The 26,207-nt window shown below is 39.5% G+C and overlaps 1 protein-coding gene across 4 annotated transcripts in view; it reads left to right on the top strand.

The window, feature by feature from the left end:
• Positions 1-7,401: 7,401 nt before the first annotated feature.
• LOC145984942 (bumetanide-sensitive sodium-(potassium)-chloride cotransporter-like) overlaps positions 7,402-26,207 on the top strand; it is a 418,353-nt gene continuing 399,547 nt past the window's right edge. For 2 of the 4 annotated variants that reach the window (XM_083118362.1, XM_083118360.1), the window contains exon 1: positions 7,402-7,788. In XM_083118362.1, coding sequence (XP_082974488.1) covers positions 7,465-7,788 — 324 coding nt within the window. In that variant the 5' untranslated portion in view covers positions 7,402-7,464. The remainder of the gene's footprint in view (positions 7,789-26,207) is intronic. The other 2 variants (XM_083118364.1, XM_083118363.1) reach the window with 1 other exon arrangement.

Here is a 26,207-nt window from a genome sequence, read left to right as displayed (position 1 = left end):
GTTAGAAGTTAAGAAAAGCATACAACAATCTCCACTTCACACATCCACTGCCAAGCTGGAAAAGATAAATCCAGATATCCATATTTTGCGGATAAAATACGTAAATTGATATGGTCTTTCAAAGTCAGTCATGAGAATTTAGCTAATGTTCATGCCTTTGTTCTCGACGTACATGCTTGAGGCGCATCTAACTATTTAGACATGAAAATTCCTTTACGTTCTTAGCGAGATTATCTCGTAAGTGTTCTACCGCTAATCCTACTTAAATCAGTACATATACATTTTTTAAAAAATATTTTTTTTAAATCTACTAAAATATAGATTACTTCTGCAATTTTGTTTTTAATGTAGCATTAATGTAATTTAATATGTCATAAATATTTTTACTGCACATCATTTTGCTTCACTTGAACTATAGCTTTAGAATACACAATTAGGCTACTAATTAAAACTGATAAAATAATTCCATAAACTTAGGGAAGGTCAGGTGTAAATCATATACAAGGGACCGATAAACTATATGCACAGGCACACACACATATACACACGCGTGTGCAAAGATTTGAGTTTGCACACTTTGTGCACAAAGAGGGGGAGGCTAATCTGGACTGGACCAACAGTGTCACCCGAATCCCTATGTGCCTCCACCATGTGTGCAAGGGGTCTGATAAACAGGATTGTTACCTTAGTCTGAAACAAATGTGTCCTCAATAGACATAATTACCAGTACGAAAAAGTAGGTAATGAGCAATAGTTGTATATAATTACGTATTATTGCGTAACATAACACACGGGAAGTGCTGAAGTTACCAGAAATATTTTGAAACTTAAAACTAATAGAGGCAAGAAGCTACAGAAATTACTTATTTCCAATGCTATTGATCTGTGTGAGATTACACGTAAAGTCTACTTTACTTACAGATAGGCTAATCGGAACTGGACCTACAATATAAAGAAATGAGATCCGAACAACCATGTGCCTCCACCAAGTATCGAATCTGGACGGCTTGATTACAAGGCGACGTTTCCTGGTGTTATTCATGCGATTCTCTTTATATTTATATTTAATTACAAGTATAAAACTTAATAATTTTTGACATCTTTAAATCTAACTTAATCACTATTTGAACCATCATTCTCTCCTGATTATTAAAGGAAACAGCTGTTGTGTTGATCAGCAAAGTGCTGTGAGACAGATTTTTTTTTTTTAACTTACAGCACTGTAACTTTAACCCGTCCAAATGTAGGATTGGCTCTGCTTTATGACAACTTCTGAACAGATCTAAATTTTCATCAGAATTAGTTCTTTAAAACTAGGGATGATACTGAAGGCGAAACTGAGAGAGACCGACCGTTTCAGGTAACTACACTAGCCCCTTAATTTTCCTCGAGTATAGAAAATCACTATGCCTCGAGTTAAAAGCAACTTCGTTACATTTGTTAAAAAGAATCAGTGCTCGTATGAGCGTGTCAGGAAGTCAAAGTGAAGATATCAAACGGAAAAGGAAGCCTTTAATAGAAGGAGTATGTTGTGGATATGGGGCTTTGTCGTCGCAGAGTTGTAGAGGATCGACTCTATGCTAGCGTGATACGTATACAGGGTACGGCAAAAGGTTCCGACAGATAAGGAAAGAACTATTCAGTTGCGTGAATTTCTACAAAGTATGGTATTCTATCCTTGAATACAGATATCTGTATCATTTATCAAAGTGAAAGAGGAGTTGTCACCGAATAACATTTAGGTTCGAAAAATGACATCCTCCAAATGATGACCATCTATGCGGTGAGTCTGTCAGTGAAACACTGCAGAGCTAGCTGATTCCTTGCTGAGGGCATGTCGTTAATATTGGAACGAATCGCTTCCAGGGTTGTTAAAGGTCTAAGAATTTTAAATAAATTCAATTTCCGTCCAGGAGAGAAAATCAACAAGCGTAAATGAGTTCCGGATCGTAAAAAAACTTCTTTATCTGTAAAGTTTTCCAATTTGGTCCGGTTCAAGTTCCGTTTTGAAATTGGAACAATACGCAACTTGGACTGAATTTAGCTTGTGCGAGAAAAATAGTTCCGGTCCTGTTGGGGAACCCAATAGAATAGATCCCATAAGAATGAATGGCTTCCTGGACCTTTAACGACCCTGATCGCTTCTTTCAGATCGGCAACTGTTCAGGTTTCTCATGTAAACCTTGCTATTGAGGTACCCTCAAAGGAAGTCCAGACGGAGAGATCTGGCGATCACGGTGGGATGTTGCTCCCCGCTTCTCGAGTGTCTAATCCGAGAAAATGTTGAAAATGTATGGATGTTTATCACTTTTAGCACCTATTTTGTATTTTTTGTGCTTGTTTGCCTCATCCCTTTGCTTTCCTAATAACGACGTGACCATGGATAGTGTAAATAATATAGAACACTGAAAAGTATCATGTTGGAGATGTAATTATAATTTTATAATGAAATATTTTAATAACACTCAATCAGTAATTAAGTTGTGAGTTAAGCGCGGGAGCCTTATTTCTAAAATAAAATACAGTAACAGACATATTATTGGGTGGGCTCTGGCCCCATAGGCCCATGCAAGTTGGCGCCACTGACTGCGCCTCAATGCCAGTAAGCATCAGAGCAAGACTGAGGGAATTACTCACGAACAGTGAGTGACGTGCTGTGACATCGCCAGTTAGGGTAGCAATTGTTGAAGGGTAATCTTTAAAGCATCTCAAATCACCCTCCCCCACCCACACACACACGCGCGCACCCAAGTGCATAGATTGCAGTGCTGTTTCAATACAGACGAAGGAATTTAGCTATTCACGGAATCGATAACTTAGCACGAAAATTTAATTAATCTGAATTCGCGTTTGCAAATACCTGAATCCTCTATGAAGTTACACTTGAAAATTTAAACATCATTTTCATCTAACGTTATAGTAGATCAGTCCTGACGGTTGCAATTAAGCAGATTAAGAGAGATGCTAAGTAAACAAAAACCAACTGGAAAAGGGTGTTATGGTGGTCATAAAACCCCCTTTGGACTTAACTTTCATAAAAAATAAGTAATTGTAATTATTTTGCTCCATTTTCGTAGCAAAAATATTTTTTCAGTATTTTGAAAACAGTAAGCACATGGAAGAAAGGTATTGAGTTTAAATTCCGAGAACGGCGTGAATGTTTATGACTGTCCCACATCATGAGTTCGTTAGCCATTTTTATTGTTGCATCACAATTAAAGTTCGAAAAAATAAGTTATGTGAAATGGTAATAATATAAATTAGCACAGAGAGATAACTGATAAGAGATTTTGTGAAATTTGCCCCTTCTGCAGTTTTGTATTGGAATATTATTTTATTTCACTACAGACAAAATACAATACACCATCTCCCCCACCAAACACATATATAAGTAAATTTAAGATTGTTAGGCTTATTACGTAAAATGTAATGATTGCCGGCAAGAGATTAGTGTACGTTCCGTTGAATTTTAAGATCATACTACTAAACTGAAATAGAGGTTTTTGTCTTTTTTACGTTATTTACCTAATTCAAAATGTTCCATCTGGGAGTAAGGTGACCAGACGTCCCGTTCCGTATTAGCCGGGACAGTCTCCTTTTTTAGTCTCTGTCCCAACTTTCTTGGAACGTAAAACGGAACGCCAAAGTGTCCCTTTCTTGTGACAATTATCAACATGATCAGCGACAACAATCAGGGGTGTAAATAGGCTGGGGCAGCTAGGCCGTGGCCCTGAAACGCCCGAAGAATATGGATTTCCATTACTTATCAGTGTGCCCCAGAGCTCAGCGCTGGGACCAATATTGTACGCTCTATACATCCAAGACGTTTCAACCGTATTTGGTTGCTTTCCTGCAACCCTTGCGGACGATACGGCATACTTCACAGACGGAAGACTCATTCAAACATGCTACAATCGCATTCAGGACCAACTAGATGCATACAGCGAATGGGTATGGCTGTGGAGAATGCACGTCAACCCAGACAAGAGTGCCGCCATAATTTTCACCAGGCGATGTAAGCCACCCGAAGCGAAACTTGTACCTACAAAGACAGGTCATTCCATACAAGAACGCCGCAACCTACCTGGGAATGGTACTGGACAGTGGTCTGCGCTTCATAGACCACATCACAATGAAGATCAACAAAGGGAACGGGTACATAGGTGCGCTCTACGCACTGCTCAAGTCTCCAGACCTTCCACTGGAAATGAAGCTGCACCTCTATTGAACGGCGATGCTGCTGGTCGTGACATACGCGAGTCCTGCGTGGCAGCACTGTGCTAAGACCCACATCAGAGACTCCTAGTGCTCCAAAAAAGGGCGCTCTTAAGATTATCAGCGGACACGAGTGGCAAACATCCACCACCCAACTACACGAAGACCTCGAGATGCCTCTTGTCGTCGAGACGCTCAGCAGAGCATTCACGTCATTCTGGAACGCAATCCTGCAGCATCCGAATCCGGCAGTTCGAGACATTGTACAAGGCAACCCACATCATCGAGCACACCAATTCCCACGCCCCTGAACCCCATCATATGAACAACACTTTCAGTCAAAATTACAAAGCAACATTAGCTGTGATTTGAACACCTTCAAACTCCCTGAATGAAAGTAGACATGATCACCAACGAATTAGAGGCATAGCTTTGCCGATACTCTCCTCACAGCTTCAAGCAGCCAAGGACATGTATGTGTGTGTGTGTGTTGTAGAGAAGGCGGGAGAAGGTATGAAATGTTTCGTGATTACGACGTTTAACCTTCGTTTTAAAACTTGTTTCAAGACAAAAAAAGCTAAACAGAGTTCCTTTTAAGTGGGGTTTTATTTAGCACTTCGGTTTTTCCCAAGTTCTTCTTCACTGCTTTCTTTTGAAAATTTGAATTTTCTCATAATTAATGAAGAAACTATACCACCATCAGGTACCCTCTGCGTACCCAGTGCCTCATTCGTATTGCGTACATTGTGCCAGTCGTAATTTAAATTTTGTTTTTAAAGATGCTGTAAAAGGTAAGGAAATAGCCCTGTTCGCAATGTCTATAATTTTTTGGTAATTACATTCTGCAATGGCATAAGTTAAAATCCATGAAGAATAAGCCGAGCCAAACTCTCAGAACGCTTAATAATCCAACAAGATGGGCAAGAAGATAAGAAGCTGTATACTCTTAAAAATAAGTTTGTGATGTTTTGAAAGTTTTCTTAGGTAATATTAACACGAGGTAAGCCAAATGAAAGAAGCGAGGCTATTGGCCTTAAGGGGAAAAATGAATGTTTCAATTTCATGTTATTATTGACTGTTAAATGTAAAGTCTTGGAGCAGTGGAATATCACTTTCAAGTCATTGCAAGCAGAATCGGTTTATATTGATGGCTGTCTATGATCTCTTAAGCCCCTGCACACGGGGACAGTAGTGGCGGCCAGTGAAATGGCTGGACAGTAGGCTTATGCAAATCTCTGTTAGAAATGACTGAGCTCGGGGATCATTTGAATCACTTGTTGAAGTGATGAAAATATGTGCCAAGTGGGGGATTTCCTGCCAAAATAATCAAAAGATTAGGAAGCACTTTGACAATTTCAAAGGACAAAAGACATACCAACTGAGAGTGTTCAAAGTTCAAAGTATCGATATTTTACGCGATGATAGAAACAATTTGCTCACAACAGGACAATCGTTTTAAATATATGAAAGCAATCGTAGACACATAGAATCTTATATGACTTTTTTTGTCAAGTTCTCCAGGCGCTGAGCTCCGTAACGAACCTTAAAAAATTGCATAAACTTTTCCAAATGTCTATTTCCGACACAAATATTATCAGTCACAACATGAAGGATATGAATTATGTGAAAGAACTTGCTGATCTCATTGTGAAACAAAATAGGTCATTGACTTTCAGTTATTCTGCTGTATGCACTGCTTATTTCATGACCCTTACCGTCGATGTCACATAGCAAAGACAGAGAGATCGTCTTCTAAACAGAAAATTATAAAAACCTATTTACGCAGTACTATGAGTCAGGAACGCTTTACACTCAGAGAAAAAAAAATAAGAAAAGTAATCGATGCTTTCGCAGACAAAAAAAAAACAACAAAGAAATGATTTAAGTCTTAAGTCTAACATTGTAAATTACAATCAATTAATCAATAATGTAAGCATTGCAATTACTCATTACTCTTAATTTGTTAAAGAATGGGAGAATGTATTTAACAGTATACATACAATTGTAAAGGGGGACGTGTTCCTTTCTTTAATATAATATCTGTAAAATAGGGGGAAAGACTGATAATTTTAATGGAAAACAATTACGTATATTTTATATGTATATTGTAATGGACAAGAAAGTGCATAAAAGTTTCTAGGTCCAAAATAAAGGAATGACTAAATGAATTCCATGTTAATAATGTGCCGTCTTCCAATTTTATTAAAATATTCGAATTTATAACGTTCCCGCTGAACAAATTTTTCGTGAGTGAATGGTTTATGAACAAGCGACAAATAGGTATTTTAGTACAAACTTTCAAAGGTTTATTAATAAGGCGAACTTTAATCACACGTATGTAAACTTTTACAAAATGTTACATGAAAGGAAGTTCATGTTAAGTCCACTATATGCTCAGATAAGGTGATTGGGACTGCACCTACAGTTTAAATTTAGATCCGGACCACTGTGCAATGTGCCTCCACCGATTCTCGAACCCTGGACCCCTTGCAAGGAGATGGAGTTGCCACTACGCCATCCGGGGTGTACCTTGGTTGTACGTACGTCAAGACATTCATAAAATGTGGGCAGTAGGTCTACTTTGCAAATTGAGAATTTTTAAATCAACAAATTATGGCAACAGTATTTTTTCTCGGTTTAAGAACACTTTTGGACGGAGGGGGAGCGTAACTCAGCCTGATGCCCCTCGTAAATACGCCACTTAATATACCATTGACGCTCGCTGCAGTATAACGACATTTTATTTCTCGAATCTCATACACAGTGTATGACTTAAGTTTTCGAGCCAGGTAATATGGATCTAAGACAATATAACCCCACATTGGCGACGCCCTATATTCCTCTCGAACGTTCTTTTCCGGGAGCATAATTGTTGATAAAAATTAAAAGAATGGTTTAACCTTTAGTGGGTGGTATAGCGATGAGTTTAACGCAACGCAGTGATGGCGAATTCGAAATTTACATTGCAATGTTTGCATGTACGAAACTTTTCCCTTCACGCTTCTTGGAAGTATCATTGTTTTGTTAGTTCTTCACGCTTTGGTTCTGCACAAACAACTATCCATTCAATGCTAACGAGAATTACATTTTTAACCCTTTTGCCAAATCTTACTCAAAATTTCCCTCTTGAGAGGGAAAATTCCCTCTCTTTCCTCACTGTCGCCATCTGTTCGCCAACCTCTATAAAGAGTGGAAGCGGGCTTTTCTTTCAGCGACTTTTCATTGATACGTGTGCGTCGAGACGGAGCAATGCCGAGTGTTAGCGGGTCGACAGCCACGGAGGAGCGCGAGCTTCAAGAAATGGATCAAAACAATCCAAGCCGGTTTCAGGTGGCAAAAGTGGATGGTGGAGGAGATGCAGATAAGGAAGAAAATGGTTCGGTTGTGGGAGATATGGTGGATATCGGACATAACCAATATACGTATGTGTACGATACGAGATATGCTAAGAGTTTGGGGCAGCTCACAAGAGAAGCATTGCCCCGTGCAGATCATTATAGGGATTTGATGTCAGTGCATGCAGCATACAGACCAACTTTGGATGAATTACACGATGCAACATTCCATGAAAAGGTAAGTTTACTTTCTTTAGCCTGATTCAAAAGTTTGTAATGTATGTAAACATTCCACATTTCTATGTCCTTTATCATTATATTTACGCGTTTGGACCTTAAGAAAGGTTATTTTAAAATGCCAATGTTCAGAACATAAATTGACTAGGTAAAAAGTTAGATGCACATACATTGTATTGATCCATGCATCACCTGGTTACAAAGTTTTGATAAACTTTTGCTTTCGATAAATATGATTCAAAGAACATAGTTATCGTACCGGTATATAAAAGAAGAAAATAACATTGATTCAAAATTTGATCACATATCGTTTATTGTTGTAACCTAATTCATCGCGATCTAACTTCTGAAAGAACTCAATTAAACTATGTATGAATTTTGTCTTTCACCTCTCAAATGTTTATTTTACGTGTTTGTTGGCTTTTGATATTTAGAGTAACAGAAGCTTAGAACACGGTGATAAACTCTGAGTACTTGGCATGATGTTTGTTAATACTATACAAGAAAAAGGCATATGTAAACATTGTATTCATTTGTAAACAGCTTTGACGTGTACCGGTGCAATGTACGCTGACGGAATTCCGTTTGTCAAATGTTCGCGTCGATAGCAGTGGTGCCAGAACAACTCTCGACTGCAACTTGAACGGTAGCCTAAGTTACTGTTTGCGCTATTGAAGCAGTTGCAGTATTCGTGATAAATCCGCACCTTTTAGCCAAACAAAGGTCAAAACTACATAAATAATATAAGATCCGAGCATGTTTTATAATGAATCTTGCTTTGTGTGAACTGCAGCATAACGTTTAATCTTGCAGGCATTGTGGTCAATTTCATTAGTGCAAATCTATCACGCACCAATGCACATGAGCGAATTCAAGGGTAGCAAGAGGAGAAGGCGGCGCAAAAAGTTATGTAAAAATAAGATAAATAATTTTAAAAAGCATGAAGTTTTTGTAAGCGATAAATACAATATTTTATTTCTGAAAAAAACAACCCACTAGGTATTATGCAAACGTCTTAAGTTTGTTTTTTAAGTCCACGTTATGCACAAAATTGCTAATCAGTGTAAAGTTAGATCCGAACCCCTATGTGCCATCGCCTCCCCGATGGCGCTGTGGTAGCGTCGTCGCCTTGTAATCAAGGGGTCCCGGGTTCGATTCCCGGTGGAGGCACATAGTGGTTCGGATCCCACTTTAAACTGTAGGTACAGTCCCGATTAGCCTTACCGTGCATAAAGTGGACTTAAAACAACAAATCAATCTCAACCCTATGTGCCTTCACCGGCTATCGAACCCCGGACCCCTTGCGAGCCTATATTTGGCAGCTTCTTCTACAGAGACGAGTGCAAATGAACGTTGTGTTTGTATTAATGATGAGTTTACTTGGTCTGCCTGGGCTAAGATAGAGTGTAGTATGTTCAGGGGTATTTGAGGAATTTTTTAGCCCCTTTTATGCACAGATACGCTAATAGGGACTACGCCTACAGTTTAAAGTGGGATCCGAATTAAGATGTAGCTAGATCCACGTTCTTAAGGTATCCAAGTCTTGATTGCAAAGCGGCGACGTTACCACTATGCTATCGTGCGCGTTTTCAAGGGTATCTTGTAACTGATTTAGTTAGGAATGTTTTAATTATTTTCAAGAGCATATATTGCTGCTGACGCATTAGCACAGAGAAGAGTGATATATCACGCGCATGTAACACGCCACTGTCCAGTTCACGTTGGTATCACATTACCGAAATTTTTGTAACTGTAACGTAATGCGTTACTTTTTAAAAGTAACTGTCGTTATTTTATATGCTGTGCTTTGTTGAATTTAGAACTGGCCAATTTATTGATCACAACAAAACCTAACCTGTTAAAAATGAAGTGCGGCTTTACTTTTTAGCGCCATGGCAACATATGCATGTGTGTTTGGAGTATAGTGTATTTTTATACGGTTCAGTTGATTTTTTTATGTATGTTGCGTCAAAAGGTAGCGCTTGTAGTAAAACGCAACGCGAGAGATTTTAAACAATGGCAACTTCCCTTATTTCGGAATGAGAAGAATAATTGTAAAGGAAATTGATGCTCAGAAATATTTACTCTCTCAATGTTTCAAAATAGGAAATAGAGCGATTGACGACGCCAGAGAAAGAGGGGCACCCCATTGATCATTCAGCCCGCGACTTCGCTGCTCTACCTCCGCAATAAATGTATATATTTTTTACATATTATTTAAGGAGATATTAAAAGTAGCTGGATTTCCAGGAAATTTTTCCGCTCCCCTTCTCCTTTGTCCGCCCTTTTTTTTTCTGGCGTTGTTACTGGACTGAACTACATGGATTAGCATTCTGGAGGCTGCAGGTTCAGCCCTTGCGATCAAGATCACAAATTGCTAAATAAGGAACTTTTCTTTTGGGAGACGGATGACCTAGTGCCTATATTTTCGGTTTTCGTCTACTGAGTTCATTGAAGATTTGTTGTTAGTTTTTAGACGTTGTTTACCTGGGCAATCGTATAATTTTAGACATCAGCGGGGAACTCGATGATCACTATTTGATCTTATGCTAACTGATCTATTGCTAGTTTTAGACTATTTGGGGAGGGGTTAAAATTTAACTATCCCTGTTCCATGAAGGCACATAGGCGTTGTAGGGCTGGGTGTGGCGTCTTCGATCTGCATCATACTGGAAGTGATGTGATCAGCACCACGCTCCGGTTACACACCAGTATAGTGCTAAGCATCCTCAGTTCGGTATCTTTGACACAATCCCAGAGGAAGCCGACCGGACCCGTATCTGGTTTCGAGCCACCACCTGTTTTTCGGCAAAGCGCTGTTGTCACTTTTGCCTGCAGTGTTTAGACATCCATTCATTCACTGCGACGTTTTACTACCATGGTCCTTATATTGTATAAACAAATAGCACAGCACAATAACACAACCTAGCAAAGATAAAGAATCGCAACCTCGCGTTCAGTAATCTCTAAAAAAAAACAACTGAATTAGCAACATCCCATTTACTCCACGTGAAGTTGACAGGATACGGTCAGTTCTTGGACGGGCACTATTGGTGGGAAAGGTTTCAGGGGAGGATTTACTGGACTCCACGTGTACTTGACATATGGTTGTAAGAGGGAAAACTGATCTTTCGGAACTTTCTTTGAAGTAAAGTGAGGTTGTTGCTTCGAAGACCAGAACTAATACCATTGATTCGAGACTATATATAGATCCCGAGTCACTTAATGTAAAGGCTTTGTCGGAAAAATTCCCACCCGAGTCTACCCACCCTGGAAATCGATCCATTGTCTTCGGATTGACCGAGAGGTCGTAACTGCTTAATTTTAGAGGTAAAATTGTTGTAAACGTAGTGTAATCAACATTTTTATGCTAGTTGACAATATATTGTTAGTTTTAGACTTTGATATCAGTTGAGTAGTATCGGACAAAAGGGTAGTTAAGGTCTACTATTTAGTGATTGTTCCCCAATGATAACCCATCTTGAAGTCTAAAAATTAACATTGTCCTCGAAACCTTTAAAATAACAATGGATCCTCATTTAACGTGAGAGTACATAGCGACCGCGGCCATCTTTGAAGTCTAAAATTAAGCGATTTTACCCCTGACGTCTAAAATCAATCGATCGCCTCTGGGGATCTCGTCTAAAGCTAATAAAGGAACTATCAGGCGACTTATGGAAAAGAGGTACCCTCACGAGAAAAGGTCATTAATCCGCCACTGGTTGATATCAACTGCTTCAAGGAAAGAGTAACACGTAAGCTCTTTAATGACAATAGGCAACAGATTAGAAAGTGTCGCTTGACATTGCAGTCCGGTTTTTTCCTTCCTATGTGGTCGACAAGTTGAAACTCTACCTCGCTGTTCCGCGATTAGAAGATACAAACTTGCAAACCCGGTTTGGTTCGCTTATTTCGAGAAGCCAGTTTCGCAGGTCTTCGCACTGAATTGAATGTTTTCTGAGCATGTTTTTATGATTCGGCTCCACCTTTGATGGACCTGTCTGCAGTACGAACTGACTACCAGATGCGTCGATTCGTTTCTTATACATCTGAAGCAACCGACGTTCCTGAACAGCTTTGTGTTTTGAAACAGTTTTACAAGTGTTGCCAGATAGTGTGGCAGACGAAAGTGATTGATTGAGGAGTAAAAGTAACAAGGTTGAGACAGCTGCGGAAAGGCTATTTGCACCTGTCGTGGACGAACAAATCGATTCTTGAAAGTGAATGTTAAGAAGGATAGAACCAGAGATGTTGCGAATGAACACTAGATCAACAAACGGCGCTGATGTCCCTTGATCATTGCATGCTGGATGAACGAACAGTTGAACATCGTAGCGAGAGAAAGAAACTAAGAAGACAGGAACAATGTACAATTCGAATGATTGAATATTAAAAATACTGACACTCGAGTGTGGAGGAAGGTTGAATGTAGTTGGTTGATTGATTGGTTTATTTTACTTCGCTTTTCTGCTAATTTTAATGTAGTTGGTTAGCCTGAACACTGATGTATATAGATTGATTGACTTTTTTTATGAGCACATTGCCGATTTTTGCCCCTACCTTAATCTTCGTGTGGTTTTCTCTCGTGACTACATCAGGCTATTAAACTATTGAGAATATCTGGACAACAGGAAAGACGAACCACACGAATGATTCTAAGCGTATGTAATTTAGTGGTTTTCCGAATGGAGAGGAAAGTTCGAAAACAGCTGCCTGGCAGCCGAGCCTTAACTAAAACAAAACTGAGGACAAGCCTCTAAGAAGAAAAAAATAATGTGTGTGTTAAAGAACGTCGTTATTTCATTATATAACAATAACTAAAATTATAGGAGGACCAAAATCTACTCACCTAATTTAAAAGCTGAGGCTGTAAAGAGGCACTCGGCACAGAGAAAGACAAACACAATATAACACACACCTACAGAGGATTATACTGGCCGTAGGTCGAGACGCCAGAGCCTCGCTGGCCTGCAAGAAGCAGTTACCGGGAGGTAGCTACTAGGTGGAAGTGAGGTTTACTTTCGGGTCCCTTTACACCCCCGATGTATATAGAGTGCGTTTAGGGATATAACATGATGGAAATGAACAAACATGATGCGGTGATTATGTTTTGTTTTTTTAAGATCAGTTATAACACTCACGTATTAACGATATCATTTAGGATGTGATATTATTTTATTTTTTGTGGGGTTGGCTAACTCTTTCAAGACTAAAATCTACGAATATTTTTCAATTGTCCTTTAGGACAGTCAATGAGGACTCTGCTTTACAAAACAACAATTTCTAAGTCAACAGGTGGCATTTTGGAGAGCGGCATGAAACTCCTTAGAACCAGTACTCTCTGCGGTGAACCCGGTTGTTGTAATATGCTCTGTGTATGACAAAGGAAAACATTCGCTTCGGTGGCCCAGCGTGTTGGGTGATTGATTCACGATTTCATCAATGAATGTTCCCGACGTGAACATGGGCGTTCTTTGTGACCGCCTTTTCATCGATTTCGTCTAATTATCACTTCCTCCCCCATCGTCGCGAGTAATCAAAAGTTGCAGAGAGCGACTTTAAATAAGGAAAATAAATATAGGAAGCGAACTATTCTTTTAATATTTTGCGTTTCTTATTTGATAAAAGAAGAAGTTCAAGAACTCTCATTTTTGTAAATTAATTATATACAAACGTCACAAACTGGGAAATGCACCGCACAGTCAGAAGCAAAAATGAGTTGCAGTTATGTACAAGACGATTCAGAATTATTGTTGGTTTCCGTAGCGTATAATTTTCAAACGAACAATAACAAAATAAAACTGTCCATAGAACATGAAAACAAGCCAAAAGGTTTGCAAAATTCATGACATCAACATGCGCGCTTTCCGTGCCACGTAAGTTACGCGCTGATGCTTGCCTGACGTAATCTTATCAAGTATAATGGTTTACGATGAGTTCCTTACCTCTGTATCTTTACATTTAAATACACATTTATTATAATGTAATGAAAATTGTATAAATTTTACATGGTCGTCGGCAGAAATAATGAACAACCCGCTTTCAGTTCATGCATGCAACACGTTCTAACAAACGTAGTTTACTCAAGTAACTGTAAAAATAAATTTTAGTTATTTTTGTAAAGTAATGGTAATATCAGAGTTATATTTCGGAGTAAATGTGATTTATTTTTTGTTATTTAACGTCGCTTTTGTGCCACCTTTGTCTAATCGCGACGAGTAGGATGAGTGGTGATGATATACTAAAATTGATGATGGAGCACTCACAAAGGACACCCATGCCCAGGCCAGGATTCGAATCTGGAACCTCTGAGAGTACCTGTGAACGAGTTACTTTCTTGATGAAAGTAACTGTAATTCGGTTACTTTTGAATAGTGACTTGCCAAACCCTGGTATTTCAATTGGTCATATTTGTCAACTGATGTGGGTTGCCTCTCTATAAGAGGTGACATTTTTTTTTAGAAAATAACTACGACTATTTTTTTATTTCTACTGTACAGTGCAACGAAAACCGTAACTGGCTAATTCCTGGGGTAGAAAACGCTGGAAACCTCTACCCTTATTAAGTAGTTCTACATTTCGCCACCTGTCAGAAACTGTGTGTAGCCTATTCGAACGAATTTCGTCACTTCTCCATTCGCTGTCCTATCCGGTTTCGCCGTGGCAGTCTTTGCGCGGAATAGCAACTAGCTCAAGAAAGTGGTGTGTGGGTTGCATTAATATGGCGAATTCGGCGTGGCTGTTGCTTTTAATGGGCATCAGAGGGAAGAGTGACACTTTCCATTTTGTTTTCTGTAACGCTGCGTAGGAAATCAGGGAACATGTGTAGAGAGTGGGTCATGATGTGTGTACGAAATCATTCATTGGAGTTTTTGACGTTCTGGCTTTCAGTCAATACCTACACTCTGTCCCGGCGATCTCTGGAGCAAGCGAACGAAAACAAGTATCTGAGCAAGTAGTGACGCGAGATGGCTCCACCAATGAACATGTCAGAGGGATTTTGCGGAGGGGGAAAGCAACTGCAGCTATCAGCCTTCGCAGCAGCGTGTACTGCTTCGCTCTGCCCACTCGATCCCCCCCCATTCTCTGCTGATATGCGCGGCCTTGATCCAGAGATATCCGGGACAGAGTATATATGACCCTTTGCTTCCTTAGAGGCTGACTATGAGACTTAAATGGTGTACCATGATCACCTCAGACGTAGGGCAAACGAGGGGGTGGGAGATTTGCTACTAGGCTATCCCAGGGGCCGCACAAAATTGAGACGCTGAAGGGGCAGAAGTGACAAAGACCGTGGACCATTACAATTCCATAATATTGTGATAATTGTAAAATAAAACAACATGTCAAGTCCTTTTATTTGTGTATTTCATGAAAGAAGGTACAGGGTGATTCACAGAAAACTAACATTTTCCCCCTAGTTTATTTCAACAAGAATGTTGCTAAACACAATTTGTTATGCCACAAATATAGAGTAACTTCGGGAGATTACTACCCTCTGCAGCAAATGCTGAAAATGTCCTCCCTGCTGCTCCAAGCACAACGCAACACGTCGTTCCATGTTACTGGCCGCTCGTTGGAGAACGTTGTTATCAATACCATTGTTCTCGTGTACAATGTTCTGTTTCAAATCGTCCAAAGTCTGGGGGCGTGTGGCGTAAACTCTGTATTTTATGTAACCCCATAGGAAGAAGCCCGGGGTTGTCAAATCCGGAGATCTCGGTGGCCACAGGTTCTTGGAAATTATCCGGTCGTCAAAAAAACTTTCAATGAGCTCCATGGATTTGTTCGATGTATGGCATGTGGCGCCGTCTTGTTGAAAATATCCTTGACTCAGCTCTACATCATCCAGTTGCGCCACAAAGTCCATGAAGATGCGTCGGTACTATGCAGTGTTCACAGTCTCTTAGAAAAAAATTGGTTCCAGTGTTCTCCGTGCGGAGATTGCGCACCAAACATCGACTTTCACTGGATGCATAGGTGTTTCGTGAATGAGGTGTGGGTTTTGGACGGCCCACAAGCGTGTGTTTTGTGAGTTGACATAGCCGGATAAATGGAACTATGCCTCATCTGTGAATCATGTGATGGACAATATGCCAGGATTTTTCACAATGAATGCCTGAAACCACCGACAATATTTCAGTCGTTTGTCCTTATCTGGTTCCTTCAACTGATGGACAACCGTTACTCTATATGGCTTTAGGTTAGCACGTTTCGCAGCTCTTTGACACATTAAGTAGGAGTACCCGGTCTCCTGCGACAGATGCCTTAATGACTTATGCGGTGACCGCTCCAGTAGTGCCTGGACGTCGACAGCAACCGTCGGCAGTGAAGATGCACGATGCTTGCCTGTTTCACTCACCAGCGATCCCGTTGTTTCCAACTTGCGTACCAGCGCCAGTATAGTGTTCATTTCCGGGGGATTGCGAACACGAAATTCCCTCTGGTAAGCCCTTTGCCTATAGCTGTAATTGACTCTGTAATCCAGTAGTGCTTCACAAGGAAGAGCCGTTGTTGTAGCGTGTACTGCATCTTGACAGCGACTTACACAATATGACGCAAACACACTAAAGAAATGAATACCTGCGCCATCTATTGACAAGAAATCAAAACACCAAATGATTCCGTGTACTTTGACGCAAATAACCGGCCATTGAGTTAATGTCCATCTGAAAAAATAAAGAAAGAAATGTGTTAGTTTTCTGTGAATCACCCTTAACCTATTTTCAGAGGTCGCGTAACATTGCTTGAATATAAACAATTGCCCCTCTAAGAAATGAATGTAAAAGTTTTGAATGCCAAGAATTGAATGTGGAGAGATATTGACGGTTAGTTTTCAGCTCGCAGGCAGTGTGGCTACCGTAATGTAGGAAGTGAAGTACCATGATAACAAAATAATAATAATATTAATAAAAATTAGATACCGGATTTTAAAGGGAAAAATTTTACTCTAAAAAGGACAGAGAAAGGGAATTTTTTTGCCAAAAAAGGAAATGAAAAAGAACTAAAGTTTATTTTTGCACTATTATATTACTAAATGAATCACAATATGTACCATTCATTTATAAAAAAGTGATATATTAAATTTCGTATGAAGTAAAGTAAGAAATGCAAGAAATTTAATGTAGCCTATCCCTTTCTACATATGAAGGGTATGTATTGTGCTTCCCTTTTAAATAATAATTTTAGTGGAGTGCAAAAATAAACTATAGTCCTTTGCATTTTAAGGTAAAGTACAACGAATAATCTTAACAATCATTTTCGATTAAATCTTCCTTGAAACAGCTTACCGCATTCTATAGCTTGCTGCCACTTGTACCTGGTTTTGCCATTTCACTGATACTCAATACTGTCATACAGCAAAGTTAAAACTATTCGAGAAAACTTCACGATAAAAGTCTAAACTGCTGGAAAAATCGATGCAACGTGCTCCCAACACACATGGAGGGAAGGTAAGGTAGAAGGCGCCTGTTCTTTCCTCTAAGCTACACCAAATGAACAATTGTCGTACAAAGTATTTTATATTTGGTTAATAAAGGCATCAAGGAAGATGTTTTGTAAAAAGGGGAAAAAGGAAATGTGGGCTGAAAAGGCGAATCAAAACCATGTAATCTTGTTGGTGGAAGATTGATTGATTGATTTGTTGTTTTAAGTCCACTTTATGCACAGGAAGGCAAATAGGGACTGGACCTACAGTTTAAAGTGGAATCCGAACCACTGTACCATGTTATTTATTCCATGATCCGTGTTGAAAAATAAAAAAAGGAATTCCTTTAATAATAATAATACTAATAATAATAATAATAATGTTGGCAGGGCCCAAAGGATAGCCTAGGGCCCAAATTTTATAAATACCCTCTGGGGCAAATAGCTATAGAACATGTGATCGAATGCCATATCTACACCAAAGTGTATAGTTTCTCTCATTCAACTCTAATAACAACTACTACCACTAATAATCGTTATATGTACTTTACACTTTAAGAGAATCACTCAAGGAAATTATAACAACATTAATATTGGAACCACCATTACATTTGTCAAAATTTAACCAGCTGTTATACCAACTTTACACCAAAAGATATTTTGCTTTTATACTCAACATTTAAACATTTTTTTGCTTGCTGTTACTTTTGCAGCAAATTACACTTTTCTTGTGTAAATACAATTCCATGTATGTGTACATCTATATATGGAAATATTTATAAATAACTTCCACAAATCAAATATAACTTTAGAATGAATGAATTAGTTACATTTTTTGGATGCGTCTGCACTCGTAACCGTTTTCTACCCCCTTCAAATTATAAAATGAAAATTCCATCAACGATTATTAGTGGTAGTGCATTAGAATGGAAATATGTGGAAATTTCATTATTATATAAATATTTGCAATGTTAATTGCAAAGCTGTTTCGAGACGAGAACGATACACTCCATACTAATAAATTCTTCACCGCAAAAATTAAATACAAGGGTATCTTTACAAATTTTTGCGTGCTTAGACTGATATAGTAGGAAACGTTCATCAGTAATTCAGAGAATATAACACTAAATGCCATGGTCTTTTGTCTTTTTTTCTTGTGGTAGTTGATGACGGCGAAAATTGACGGTCTTAGACTTTCAGAGCCTTTTAGGTTTCTTCCAGGCGTTGACGTATTCAAAGTCTCTTAATACAAACATATTATTTCAATCCATTACATAATCAATTCGCCTCATAACAAACCAACAGCAAAAATGATATAAATCTCTCAGATGTCCGCGCTCCTTTTCATCCAAACAATTGTCCATGCATTTAAGACCAAACTGCTTAGCAGTAACAGTCTGAAGTACATAGACTACCGACAGTACAGGAAATAAGTACATATGCGGCTTCTCTGTCAATGCTGGATGTTGTATACAATAACAGCGGCCTCACTACAATACCTAACATTCTGGCGCTCAATGTGACTACGACATATGACACTGTAAGAGCTAATGAATAGGGGATGCTGAAGAGGGTGTTCAAGCGTTCCGTCGCACCCCCCTGGCGCCGCCCCTGAACGTCACTTCTACAAAATGAAATTTGCAATATGACCTCCGAGCGTAGCGCTACAGCGTGCATTTGTCGCGTCTTCCACCCTTCCAACTCCATCGGACTGTAACGGTACGGGGATTCCGAGGGTGGAACGGTGCCCTAAGCAACAGGAGATGCCGATTCGGACACTGCCTAAGTGGAGATTTCTTGTGACAGCTAAATTGGCGTATTCCCTTGTGCCATTTTTGCTCAAGTGCGATGAATTAGTGGATACATGACCTTCACTCTCCCGCTTAATCTAAAGAACAACTTGTAAGGAGTCAAGGAAGCATGAATTTTAATGGTGACTATGTGGATGCTTAGGATCCGTGGCGCCACAGAAAGATATAAAAAGGAGGCAAAGCAATTAAAGAACATGCCAACGTTTACAGAAAATATAACTTGGTGCAGTGGTTCAGGTGCACAGTCATGAACGAATCGCTAGGTCAGAGGCGGCCGAAATATTTTCAAGTGGGCTATGCTTGAATGGTGGTGGCTACTGACATGCTTTCTCTAACCCTCTTTCTCTACATTTCTCTCATTATCTTCCTTTCGTTCTTCTCTTTTCTCTGTCTTCCTCTGTCTCCATATTGTCTTTCTTCCCCCCTTCTGTTTATCACTTTCTCGCTCTTATATTTAATTTTTTCTAACATTTGTCAAATTCATTCATTCTCTTATTCTTTCTCGGCTCTTTTTTTACCTTTCTTGTTCTTCCTGTTTCTTTCTCCCTTTTTCTCTTTCCTCGTATTTTTCCTGTCTTCATCTCTCTCTCTCTGTTTATTAATCTCTATGTACTGAAGTGCAATTCATCCCATGAAGTAGTATACTCTGAACATAATTTAAATCCATAACAAGAAATATCTAATGAAATGTAGTGAAATGTCATCCAATGGCAACCATGACGAAACCATGAATGTACTCATTCTAAAGGTGAATAAAACTATCTATCTACCCATCTATCTATCTCTTCCTTTCTCGCTCTGTTTTCCCCTTCTATTTATCACTTTTCGCTCTTATTTCTCTCTCATTCTTTATAACATTTTTTAATTCTCTTTAGCCCTGAATATTTATAATTCTTGATTCACCATAAATGATTCTGAAAATCTCACATTTGCTATTTGGGTGGGCTAGAGCCCAACCAGTCGCCACTTTCCTCCACTAGACCAGTCTTAAAATGCCATGTGAATTGGGTGGCTGTTCATTACTGAAGACTTAGTTCAGTGGTTGATTTCATGATGAACGTGAAGGATGAGACTATGATGTCACAATCTTAGGCCAGAATTTCCCTTTGCAAGGAGATTTTTTTTAGCTTCATCTATCAAAATCATATAATATAAATAATAATAATATAATACGTAGTGGTAGTAGTATTTTCGTTGGCCCGTGTTCGATATATGTAAAAATGTTAAAGAAATTAATCATATCCCCCTCGCTACATCGGGCCAGATTTTCGAGGTTAGAACCCCGGTTTGTTCCATCACCCATTTGGTAAGTTCATCATTCATCCTCATTGTCGCTATTAACCGAAGATGCAGAAACGCTACGCAAGATAAACAAAAAATAGAAATAGACGTATCTGTAAGCCTATACTCAAATGAGTGGAAATAAGCATTAACAGCAAGGAATTACGGATATGAAACTCGAACGCTGTCTTCAAATTTTCATGAAATTTTGTTATCTTTAATCAAATTTCCCTTTTTTCTTTTCGGTTAAAATTCGGTCGACATTTCCCTACAAAAAGGGAAATATCCTTTCATGTGGCAACACTGTGGTGAGAAAAAGTCCTGGACCGTTAAAAGTTCTGTCGATAGCAATTGCCTGGAAAGACTGAAAGAAACTCTATCCAGGATGCATTGGTAGATTATCAAGATTGTTTTATCTTAATCCCAGAATTTTTGTATGTTTGAAACTATCAACAGCAATTTTTCAGTCACCGAACCTCTCCTAAGGCATTTTTTGGGTCTTCGGAAATACAAACAAGGCCGAAGAAAACACATGGCTCTAAGTCTAATTCTAATTGGTTACAATAGCACGTCATGCAACTTAAAGTTATGAACGGTAGAACCGGAAAACTGGTTCTATGAAATGACAAAAAAAGATTTTCGGTAAACCGACTTAGCAATAAAATCGTCGACGTCGTAATGATTTTTTAGCAAGAGCATAGCCACAACCATTTCACACTTAAATAAAAGTATTAAGCTCGCTGCTACTATAATTATTCGCGAAAATTGCTTGAATTTATAATAAACAAACGAAAGGAAATGCCTGGATCACATTAAGACGCTGCAACCGCACTTTAAGTGAAACAGGGCAATCATTTATTGTTAGATTCTCGTTGTAGAATCTGCAGACAATGAAGGAATTTTCTTGTATATCTATTGAAATACTGATTTTATTTTGTCTTGTTACTGTTGTTATGGCGATTCTGTAAGATGGTGGGAGAATATTATCTTGAGTTGAGATTTTTGACGGTTTCTTATTTTAATATCAATAATTACTGCAACCAACTGCCCACACAGGGTTCTTTCCACCTGTTCTTCTCTATCTTTCTTTATTTTGCTCTCTCTGTCTCTCCTATTTCCCCTCTATCCCTGTTCCTCTTTCTTTCTTCCTCCCTCTCTCCTTCTCAGTGTGCTGTATGTGTTCTCTCTTTCTTCCTCTTGTTTCTCTGTTTCTAATCTTCCTTCTGTCTCTCTCTTCCTCTATTTCTCGTGTATCCGCTCTCTTTCCTTCCCTTTCTCTTTCTTTCTCTTTGTCTCTCTCTCCTTCCTCCCGTTTTCTCTCATTCTTCCCTAGGCCTCCCAGATGGGGCAGTGGTAGCGTCCTCGCCTTGTCCCGGGTTCGATACTGGTGGAGGTGCATAGTGGTTCGGATCCCACTTTAAACTGTAGGACCAGTTCCGATTAGCCTTACTGTGCATAAAGTGGACTTAAATCAATCAATCAATCAAATTCTTCCCTGTTTCTCTCTCTGCTCTTCCTTTATTTGTCACTCTCTTTGTTTCTCTCTTTTTCCACTTACATGTCTTTCTATCCCTTTTCTCCACTACAAATGATTCTGAAAGTGTCCCAATGCTCGAAGTTGGGAGGAAGCGAAGATAATTTGCACAAGCATCTCCTCACCTACAGCATTGTCTTCATATTGATCCATGCAAGCATCCCCCCCGCCTATTCTCTAACTCTAACAAAGCATCCTCTCGCATTCCCTATTAATTTCCACTTCGAGCACTGCATAGACTATTTGAGCGGGTAGAAGGGTGGCTTAATTATTATTTTACGGTGGGCTAGAACCCACCCGGTGGCGAAGCTCCTACTTTGCCTTCATTTGATTCATTCTCCTACTTGCAGTTAAAGAAAACATGCAATTACAAGTGCATTAGTCGAAGGTGACAAGGCAGAGAGGCGCCTGTCATGTGCTTCACATGTTAATCAGCCCATTATCCTTGCTTTGCACGGCTCGTGCATCCACTTGGGCGACCTTGCAACTATGTCCACTCCAGTATCCAGACTTGCGGAGCCTTGTGCTTCTTCATACGCTGCATAGTTGTTACCATTTTCGGAGTGCACGATCCCTGTTGTCCTTTGTGGACTGTGGTAAAAATTGGCCTCGGTCAAATATTTCTTTTCGCCGGTGCGGTGGTGTAAGCTGCATGCTCCTTGTTTTTTGTCCTGAAACCTGTCAGTCAGTGAACTTGAAAGCGCAGGGATAGTGAATGGAGGTTGTTGCTCGCATATGAATGTTGAAACCGTGTACCGTTATGCAAGTTCTGGGTTGATCGCCTGCCAGCTTCAAGGAATATGTGCTAGATGTCTTATGTTGACTGAAAAAAACACATTAATATATGTATTCATGATATGTATACATTTATAAGGTAGAATTATATATTTGGCCAAACAAGTGTTTAACTACCAGTTAGGTTAATTCGGCTGTTACCCAAGAACACTTCTTTGAATCACGTCGCCAGAAAAGCTACAATTCCTGTTTTTTTTGTATATTTGTACTGTTTACTCTATTGATTGATTGAATTGGTATTTTAAGTCCACTTTGTGCACAGTAAGGCTAATCAGGACTGCACCTACAGTTTAAATAAAGTGGAATCCGAACCACTATGTGCCCCCACCGGGTATCGAACCCGGGACACCTTGATTACAAGGCGATGACGCTACAACTACGTCATCGGGGAGGCACTTGTACTGGTTACTTGTCTTTGTGAGTGTCTATTCATCAATTTTATCATATTATCTGTTATCCTATTCTTCACGATTAGCCAAAAGTGGCAGAAAAATGGCTTCTTGGCCGAAATTTAAGCATATGTCTTGAAAACATAAAATAGAATGTAAATATTCTAGAGGTCTATACATTCTAACTATTATGCAACTAAATATATATTGATATAATTAACCCCCAAACACCAAATCAATCAATCAAAGAAATATGTATACTTGTTTTGCATCGCTCTTCTAAACCTCTTGGTTAATCACGACGTTAAGGGCGATTCGATGAAGTAGACGAGTCAACAAACACAATGATGTGTCCACATCTTACCTAGGGTTCGAACCTAGGATCCCTTGCATCGTAGCCTGCTAATTAATAAAAAATATTAAAGCTAATATTATTCTTTTCCTGACTAAACCATTATATTTTCTTATAGTTTAATGTAACAATAAAAATATTTAGCAACGTTTAGGAAAGTTTGTTTTAATTTCATATTTTCTTACTTGCGTTAGAGTCGTTTTTCTGCTCCTTTCGGCTAATCTCGACCATCCGAGTGACTGATAATTAGATGCAATTGTGTAAGGGACGCTCAGGTTTGTTTTGTGTCCTCTCTTATCCTCGGGTAGACTAACTCGTGAGGTGGGCGTGCAGCTTGAAGTGCGATTCGAGGAATTGTAAAATGTTCGCCTCCAGAAATTCTACTGGATTACCTTTGTAGACCCATATTGGCAAAATGTAACAGTAGTTCGCACACTCGCCTCACTTAGTACTCCGGCTGTTTGTTTCTTTGTACAGCGTATTTGCAAAAGAAACAATTCAACCTCCACGATTGGACTGCGAATAAGCCATAATTTCTACACCTTACTGCAATCTACTTTCCATTGTTATTAATGAAGATGAAAAAAGCTTGTAACCGTATGCAGATGATTAAGAAATAAGTGTATCAATACACACTGCATAAAACGCACCTTGTTACTAAATTTGTTGATCCTGTAGATATTTTGGCACAATTGGTATCTGAAGCTACTGTAATCATTCGTCGAGTATATCACCATTTTGCACGGTTCTCCTCTTGTCGGCAATTTCCCATGGCTGCATGCATTTCAGCCCATTGGTTTAATATCTCTCGGGCGAGTTCTCTTGTGTCCCCCGTGAAGCTGACTCCAATGAAATTGACTTTGCGAATCTTTGTGCTCGGCCATTGCGGTTTATTCCAATTGAAGGAACCTACGCTTCCAGCTGGATGCCTTTCGGTCTCCCATAAAGTCCGTACCACGAGCTGCCACCGTGACAAAGCCGCCAATAAATCTCAATCCCTCTGCACCGGCATTTTGCATGACTTTACACGACCGTCCTACATCGGTGATCTTTCCCACATAATTCCTAACAAGGAAGAGTTGATAATGGCTTCCTTTGTGGTCGTGCCTCCTCCATACTGATGGACACTTGACGGGGCTCAGCCGGCGAGGCAAAAGCCCCCGTTGTGTGCGTGTGCTATTTCTTTTCTTGCGGGAAGCACTGATTGTTAAGACGAAGGAAGTTCCATTGCGCCCCAAGTGGATAAGTGGTCCGTTTCTCAATTCTATTTGCAGTTAGCATGCATGTGCCGCGTCTCTGATTTAGGAAATGCGATTTCAATTGAGAGTTCTGGAATTTGGCACCACTCACACCCCGGTCACGTTTCATCTTCGCATCCTCTTCCATGCACTCCCGCTTGCACCAGTTCGCTTCGGTTGTAGCCCCAGGAAGGCCTGTAGCGAGGGATAGGCTAGACTAGAGGGGCTGAAGCCTAGGGTCCCATGCACAGAGAGGGCGCCGTTCAAAGGAAAACATACAAGGTGTTACTCGACCCTTGTTTCTATTGAAGATTTTTCAAGTAATGAAGTTACCCCTAGATATTTCCTTTGCGTGGTCACCACGTGAAAATAGATTTCGGCATTTAACTCGGTACCGTGCGAGAGACACGGGTTCGATCTTCGGCGAGGGAGAACCGGCGTTTTTTCCACCTGTTCAAGCAACTCCGGCGCCCACCCAAGTCATATAAAGTGGGTACCTGGAGGAAACTCTGTGGAATAAAGGCAGCCAGGTGCATGGTGCTGATCACATCACCCCACCTTCGGCCGTGACCAAGAAAGTGTGGAGCCCTAACTCCACATCCCCTACACGCCTTCATGGCTTGGTGCAAAGTACAGGGGGCACTTTACATTTAAATTACAAAATTTTCTACTGTACTGCACATCGTATTATTTATTTTAATTATTATTCTTAATCCTTTTCCTCTTGATTTACTTGAAGGCTTTTCTTCTGGTAACACACTGTTGGAATTTTCTTCAAACACTAAGACGTAACTAAAATATTCTTCAATTTTCAATTTGCTAAAATCAGAAATGCAAACTACGAATCTTTAAATATATGCTATATTATTTTTTTTTTAATGAGTCTTTCCTTGTGTCCTCATTTCAAATTTGTAGGATGCAAGTATCACAAACCATGGCATATGAAAAAAAGATCGGCACTTGATAGCGCGGGGGTGGGTGGCGTCGAACCACAATCCTGCCTAGGGACCGTAAGCTTGGTCGACGATTGAACGTTGGCTCAACTTTCAATCAATATTTTAAATCCGCTATTTCTTTCCTTATTTCTGTTCTCCCCTAATATCCTCTATTGCTGAGCGTTTGAATCGTGAAGTGAGCTCTGAAGACTCTGGGTTCGAATACGGATCAGGACAGGACGTGCGCCTTTGGAAAGTCCGTGAACAGAGAAGTATGGTGGCAGGTTCAAAATAATTCTTTTGTTTCCATACTCATAGTAAATTCTTTAAAAAAATCGTTTTTTTTTTTTTTACCAAATACGCTATATATTTCCTATTTCAAAACCAGTCTTTGTTCTCATTCTCAAAGTACAGCTTATTTAATATTCCTTCAGAAAGATAAGAATAATGTTTTCAGCACTGCTGATAGTTTCCAAGATGTACCATAAGAACGAAAAAAGTCGCACACCTTTTCCTCGAATTTTGTATTGTTTTCTCAGATCTATTAGATTTACGCAAGAACAAGACAAATCATGAGGAATTGAATAAAGGAAATTGTACCTCTCTAGCGATTACGGCAGCCTATAAGATCTTGAACATGAGCCTACATTTTATTTCTG

This window comes from Lepisma saccharinum, chromosome 3, assembly GCF_977018435.1.
Source record: "Lepisma saccharinum chromosome 3, izLepSacc3.1, whole genome shotgun sequence".
Lineage (NCBI taxonomy): Eukaryota > Metazoa > Arthropoda > Insecta > Zygentoma > Lepismatidae > Lepisma > Lepisma saccharinum.
This window is presented reverse-complemented; position numbering and strand designations above follow the sequence as displayed.